Source organism: Piliocolobus tephrosceles, chromosome 1 (assembly GCF_002776525.5).
Source record: "Piliocolobus tephrosceles isolate RC106 chromosome 1, ASM277652v3, whole genome shotgun sequence".
Lineage (NCBI taxonomy): Eukaryota > Metazoa > Chordata > Mammalia > Primates > Cercopithecidae > Piliocolobus > Piliocolobus tephrosceles.
Window position 1 is genome coordinate 156,605,143 of NC_045434.1, and position 7,352 is coordinate 156,612,494.

Sequence of the window (7,352 nt, forward strand, 5' to 3'; positions counted from 1 at the left end):
ATTAAACCATGTAGTGCTCAGTAATTATTTAACTTTCTAAGTCCTCAGTGAGTGCCTAATGAATAACTTCACGCTTCCATTGTACAATGTGTTATATTCAAGGGGATGCATTCATTTGTAGAAATAACTCCACTTTCTGACATCTCTTTTCTTTTTGAAAATTGACACTTCATGTTTTCTCTTTAATCTGACATGTTATATTTATGTTTTAATAAAAGGAAACAAACACTGAATATTTTATTTTTCCTTTCTAAAGCACATTATCTAGCTTCCATTATAAATGATAAATATAATATCCAGTATAAATGATAAATAAATATCTGGATGTACAATTATATAAACAAACATCAAAGCGCTATTTTAATATGTAGTTAAGAGAGTAACACCAACATATTAACACTGCTTTCGCTGAGCACTTTTAGAAAAAATTTGTCTTCAACATGATGATAGCTTGACGATCTCCTGAATTTTCCCATGATCCTCCAAATACAAAACATCATATAAGACACGCCCTTAGCACATTACACAAAAAATGATGCAAAAGAATAGACTTCTTATGGGAAATGCCCACTGCTGATTAAATTGTCACTTTTTAAACATAAAAATTAAGAACAATTATACAATCCAGTACCAAAAAATCTGCAAAAGTTAAACTTTTTCTTTTCTTTTTTTTTTTTTTTTCTTTTTTTTAAGATGGAGTTTCGCTCTTGTCGCCCAGGCTAGAGTGCAGTGGCACGATCTCAGCTCACTACAACCTCTGCCTCCCGGGTTCAAGTGATTCTCCTGCCTCGGCCTCCTAAGTAGCTGGGATTACAGGCACCCACCACCACACCTGGCTAATTTTTGTACTTTTAGTAGAGACGGGGTTTTGCCATGTTGGCCAGGCTGGTCTCGAACTTCTGACCTCAGGTGATCCACCCACCTTGGCCTCACAAACTGCTGGGATTACAGGCATGAGCCACTGCACCAGCCAAACTTATTTTTAAATATTTGTTTGAAAACAAAACAATTCTCCATAATTGTTTTTTCAACAAGTTACCCAAATGATGCAACAATTGTGTTGGCTTATATAGACAGTAATGCAGAATAGGAATTCTGAGAATCTTGTATGGATTTGTATGAAATGAGAATTTTGAAGAGTTATGGCAAATGTAACAATGAAAGGAAATAGAAGTAATCGTGATGTTTATCAGTAGGTGAATGGGTAAATTCTGATACATCCACACAATTAAATATTATTCAGGGCTTTAAAAAATGAGATATCAAGTCACGAAAAGGTTTGGAGGTTCCAGCACTCTTCCAGAACTATGCATCCAACAAAGGACTAATATCCAGAATTTAGAAGGAACAACTCCACAAGAAAAAAACAAATAATCCCATTAAAAAGAAGGCAAAGGAAATGAACAGACATTTCTCAAAAGAAGACATACAAGCAGCCAATGAACATGAAAAAAATGCCCAATATCACTAATAATCAGAAAAATGCAAATTAAAACTACAGTAAGATACCATCTGATACCAGTAAGAATGGCCATTATTAAAAAGTGAAAAAATAATAGATTTTGCTGAGGATGCAGAGAAAAGGAAATGCTTATTCACTGCTGGTGGGAATGTAAATTAGTACAACCTCTACGGAAAACAATGTGTAGATTTCACAAGGAACTAAAAGTAGAACTATCATTCAATCCAGCAATTCCACTACTAAGTATCTACTCAAAGGAAAAGAAACAATTATAACAAAAAGACACCTGTGCTCATATGTTTGTAACAGCACTATTCACAATAGCAAAGTAATGGAATCAACCTAAGTGTCCCTCAACGAATGACTGGATTAAAAAAATGTGGCATATTCACACACATGTGCAGACACACACACACACACACACACACACACACACACACCGTGGAATACTATGCAGCCATAAAAAAGAATAAAATCATGTATTTTGCAACAACATGGATGGAGCTAAAGACCATTATCCTAAGTGAAACAACTCAGAAACAGAAAATCAAATACCACATGTTCTCACTTATAAGTAGGAGATAAGCAATGGGTACACATGGACATACAAAAGAGAATAATAGACACTCGGGACTCCAAAATGGGGAGAGGATGGAAGAGGGGTGAGCAGTGAAAATTACCTATTGTGCACAATGTTCACTAGTCAGGTGATGCACACACTATGTCATATATCCACGTAACAAAATCATACTTGTACCCTCTGAATCTACAAAAATAAAAATTTAAAGAGGAAAAAAATGACATGGAGGAAACATAAATGCATATTACTAAGTGAAAGACACCAATATGAAAAAGACTATGTACTATGTTATTCCAGCTATATGACATTATGACATTCTATAAAAGGCACAACTATGGAAACAATAAAAAGATTGGTAGTTCCCAGGAGTTAGGTAAGAAGGTAGGAGGAATAGGCAGGCCACAAAGGATGGATAGGGCAGTGAAATTCTTCTGTATGATTCTACAGTGGCAGATAAAGGTCACCCTATATACATCTGTCAACATTCATACAATATACAACACCAAGAGTGAACCATAATGTAAACTATGGACTTTGAGTGACAATGATATGTCAATGTGGGTTCATCAATTGTGACAAGTGTACCACTCTGATGGGGAATAGTTGATAACGGGGGGTTATACATGTGTGGGGCAGTAAGTCTATGGAAAATCTCTGTACCTTCCGCTCAATTTTGCTGTGAACATAAAACTGCTCTAAAAACTAAAGGCTATCTAAAAATGTAAGAAAATAAAATTTTTAATCAACTCACAAATATATTTTTTCATTATAAAAGCAATTATCAATGAAAAACATTCAAATGATACATAGGTAATGACTGTTAATAGTTTGGTTTCTAACGATTTCTATAGATATAAATTAATACAAATATGTATAGATGCAAAAATTGAAGCCAAAGGGATTAATGTGACAAATGTGACTATGGCCATACTGATGACAATTAGGTATCACAACGTTACAAAAGTAAATCCATATTACAATTATGTTCCTTTGGACTTCGTTCACTCCTTCTAACATATGTTTCTAAAATCAGAACACCTCAAAGAAAACAGAATAGTTTTTTTGAGAGAGGGGACTTACAAAACCAAGAATATGTAATATTACTAATTTACAGCACTATATATTCTAGGTCTACTAGAGGATTCAGTTGCTTGAAACAAATTAGCCTAAAACCCTCACAGAAGTATTTAAATGTAAAATGTAATGATGAACTTCAAAAACATAGCAACTATTGATGCAGTTAAATTAAAAGATGAGTCTATTTTATCCACATGCAACTTTGCAAATTATATTTCTTTCCCTCAAAATGAATCCTAAACTCTAAAGGCAGTCTAGAATTTTCATCTGAAGGCATATCTTATTAGGTAACAATATCCCGGGATTTATTTTGATTCACAAACTTGATCAAACCACAAACCTTCCAGAAAGTCAACGTAAAACACTAGAGTCTAACAAAAATTAATAGAGAATTATAAAAGAGAATGAATAGTTCCCTTAAATATATCTAATAAAATTAGAGAATATAAAAAGAGAATGAGCTATTTCTCTTTGATAGTCCCTTGTGGCATAATGTTTTGGAAATCTGTAACTGTGGAGCTATCCAGGTTATTTTCTGGAGGTATACAGATGGCTGCAATGAGAAAGAAGTATGTACAACAAGAAAGACCTGTAGGGCAGCTTAGAAGAGCCCCTTTAGATTGGGGTAGCCAAGGAGATGCTCAGAATCAGTTGACACAGAGGTAACAGTTGCCAGATAAAGTTGCCACAACATAAGTTTTGTTAAAGAAAGCTAGATAAACAATTGCCAAATCACATAAGTTTTGTTAAAGATACTCTAACTTTAATTTCAAAAACTTGGAACATAATCTAACTTAGATGATTTGGCTTAAGACAATCAGAATGTCACCAGAATGTGGTAAAAAACACGTGAGAACGGTATGTTCAAAAGTTATTGGCAATGTGGCACAGTGGCTCACGCCTGTAATCCCAACACTTTGGGAGGCCGAGGCGGGCAGATCATGAGGTCAAGAGATTGAGACCATCTGGCCAACATGGTGAAACCCTGTCTCTACTAAAAATACAAAAATTATCTGGGCATAGTGGTGCGTGCCTGTAGTCCCAGCTACTCAGGAGGCTGAGGTAGGAGAATCGCTTGAAACCAGGAGGTGGAGGTTGCAGTGAGCCGAGATCATGCCACTGCACTTCAGTCTGGCGGCAGAGCAAGACTGCGTCTCAAAAAAAAAAAAAAAAGAATTAATCTACAGAAATATTTTTCCAAATATACAAAGATATATGAATTTTCAATGCAGTATTATTTGTTACAAAAAAAGAAATGTCTATCAATCAGGAACTGGTCAAATGGACTATATATGTTATATATAAATATAAATGTATAATAATTTTATATATATTCATACAGTGCATTGTCATGTAACCGTTAAACTAATAAGTACCCCGGCAAATACTGATAAAGATAAAAAGCCATCATGATAAATTGGAAACCTGTTAAATGGAAAAATAAACATCCAGAACAACATGTATAGACCAGTGCTATTTTTGCAGCTATAGATATGAGTGTGTCTGTGTATGTGTGTGTGTGAGCCTGTGTGTATGTGACAATTCTGGAAGGATACACCATCAGGTTGTCTTTAGAAGGTTGGGAAGGGTTTTCATTTTCATATTTATACACTTATACCATGGTTTGCATTTTTAATCATAAGCATGTATGAGAATTCCTAACTAGAAAAAGGAAATTCTGTTAGTTAATAAATAAAACAACATCTCTAAAGGCAAAATATCTACCATGTTTAAGGGTATTAAAATAGCAAATGAGCAAATAACTTACCCCAATGTAACAAAACCACACAGAATTTTTGACAAATCATCTTACTTCAGAAAAGTACACCTGGAAAAGAGTAAATCTAAAATTAAAAGACACACACAAACAAAAACACATATATATAAGTTGTCTGTGGAAAACATAAAAAGAAAGGGATTATAGATAAGTCTCTAAATTTTAATAACCTGTGATACTCTAGATCAATATCTGAGAAATATCTCATATTAAATTATGTTATAGATTTCTTTCTTTACGCATCCTATATCACTAAAAATACAAGTAAAAAAAATGTAAATTGAGTGTTCCTTTATGCCATAACAAACCAGGACAGGTATCACAGGATAAGATTGAAATTTTAACTAAACACAAGTGACCACAAGATTGATTAAATATGTAACAACTAATCTAACATCATTAATATCACCATCTTCAATTTTTTTCATGCTCAGGTCTTAAAATTTCCCTGTTTTCTAAAGTCTTTATCTTTACTATGATATTATAAGGCCAAATAATTATTGCATAGGTAACAACTGCCTATTTATTTCCAATAAAGAGGAGAAATTTTACCAGTGGACTTTTGGAAACCTATTGTTAATTTGCAGATGAGGTAATATTGGAGAGTTAGAATAATTAAAAGTCTGATGGCTTAATATACCCAAATGAAGTCTGACTTCAGAGACAAGATTTCCCATGAGTTCTACTCAATTTGAAATATCACAAATATGATTATTTGTACTACTATGTCATAAATCCAAATAGTAGTATAATTTTAATATAGTGGGCTTGGACTTTGGATGAAAACCTACCTGAATTAGGTGTCAGGAGTGTTGGGTGCCAGTCTAAGCTCTTCTGTTACTTGGTGCCAGTCTAAGCTCTTCTGCGACTTGGGTTTTCAATACTCTAGATCTCAGGTTCCTCATCTACAAATCAGACTGTCAGATGGTCTCTACAACCCCTTTCAGAGCTGCCTATGACTCTGAGAGGTGTAATTTAAAACGGAAACCACACTTTACCACAAAGAATGGTATAAAACATTAAGTGAGAAACATGTCTCATGACTCATATCTGAGAATTGGCACCACATGATAAGTGAGAATTGGCACCACATGATAAGTAAATGGAAAAACATGTTTATTTATTTTACAACTTACTATTAGGAAGAAAATAAATGAATATAAACAGTGGGTAGTCCAGTAAATTTGTTTTTCAGACTACAAGTTTGTCATCAGAATTTTTGCTCTTTATACACTGATATCACAATGGTTTTTAGGATTTCTAGAAATCAGTTCAGTGTTTGGAACCCTCATGATTTAATTATATTAAATGAGTACAAATTCCTCCCTGTTTTTATGCTACCTGTTCTTGATATAAAATGTTCTCATAAAATAAACTCAAAGGCAAGTTTTATAATCAAGCTGTGTCACAGATACAACACATCACTGGATCGCTTTGATGAAACTTACTAGTGACTAGTAATTCAGTTCAACAATTGATTTGGCTCACTTTTAATTCACCTGGTCTCCTCAGTTAAGTGATCAAATAGATCAGCAGTTTTCCTCACATAAAACAACCACTTCTTTATTTAATGTTCCATGCAAAACGCAAACTATTCTGATGGTTTGGATTCTCGCAGTCAGGTTTCATTCTTAAATAACAGAGAAACAATCACAAGTGTAAAAAGGACATAGACTCAACCTTGAAGAGACAGAGAAAGATGGTTTCTGACATAGATTCGATGAGAGAAACATATGCACCCTAAACTGTACAAAAAGGAATATAAAGAATATTTTTTAAAACATAAATAATATAGAAAAGGAGGTGAGGTGCAGTGGCTCACACCTGCAATCCCAGCACTTTGGGAGACCAAGGCAGGTAGATCACTTGAGGTCAGGAGTTCAGACCAGCTGGCCAACATAGTGAAACACCGCCTCTACTAAAAATACCACAAGTAGCTGGGTGTGGTGGTATGTGCCTGTAATCCCAGCTACTTGGGAGGCTGAGGCAAGAGAATTGCTTGAACCTGGGAGGTGAAGGTTGCAGTGAGCTGAGATCGCACCACTGCACTCCAGCCTGGGTGAAGGTGAGGCTCTGTCTAAAAAAAAATACAGAAAAAGTGACAGAAATTTTTTAAACTGTGAAAAAATTTGAAGCAAAGGGAAAATTAAAGATAGGATGACAAAAATAAGTCTAATACACCAAACATCATTAATATGAAGATACTTCCTAAGGATGAACCATTAATTTGTTCTAACTTTTCTTATGGTCTAATTGTTCAATTATAAATTCTGAGTAGTTAAAATGAAATGAACAGTTTAGAACAGTAAGAAATTTTTATTGATTAATTTTATAAGATAACATTTAACATCCTCATAAACATCCTAATAATACCAGAGTTTCAAAGCAATTTCAAAATTTAATAATTTGTCACCTTCTCCACTACCAATACCCTGTTCTAAGCCACAATTATCTCT

At 34.1% G+C, this 7,352-nt stretch overlaps 1 protein-coding gene across 1 annotated transcript in view; it reads right to left on the reverse strand.

Annotated features, from left to right (window-relative positions):
* Nucleotides 1-5,797, reverse strand: part of LEPR (leptin receptor) — a 32,990-nt gene extending 27,193 nt beyond the window's left edge. The window contains exons 1-2 of the mRNA XM_026454144.1: nucleotides 5,688-5,797; nucleotides 4,888-4,947 (exon numbers count right to left, since the gene is read on the reverse strand). Coding sequence (XP_026309929.1) covers nucleotides 4,888-4,927 — 40 coding nt within the window. The 5' untranslated portion in view covers nucleotides 4,928-4,947; nucleotides 5,688-5,797. The remainder of the gene's footprint in view (nucleotides 1-4,887; nucleotides 4,948-5,687) is intronic.
* Between the last annotated feature and the right edge of the window lie 1,555 nt (nucleotides 5,798-7,352).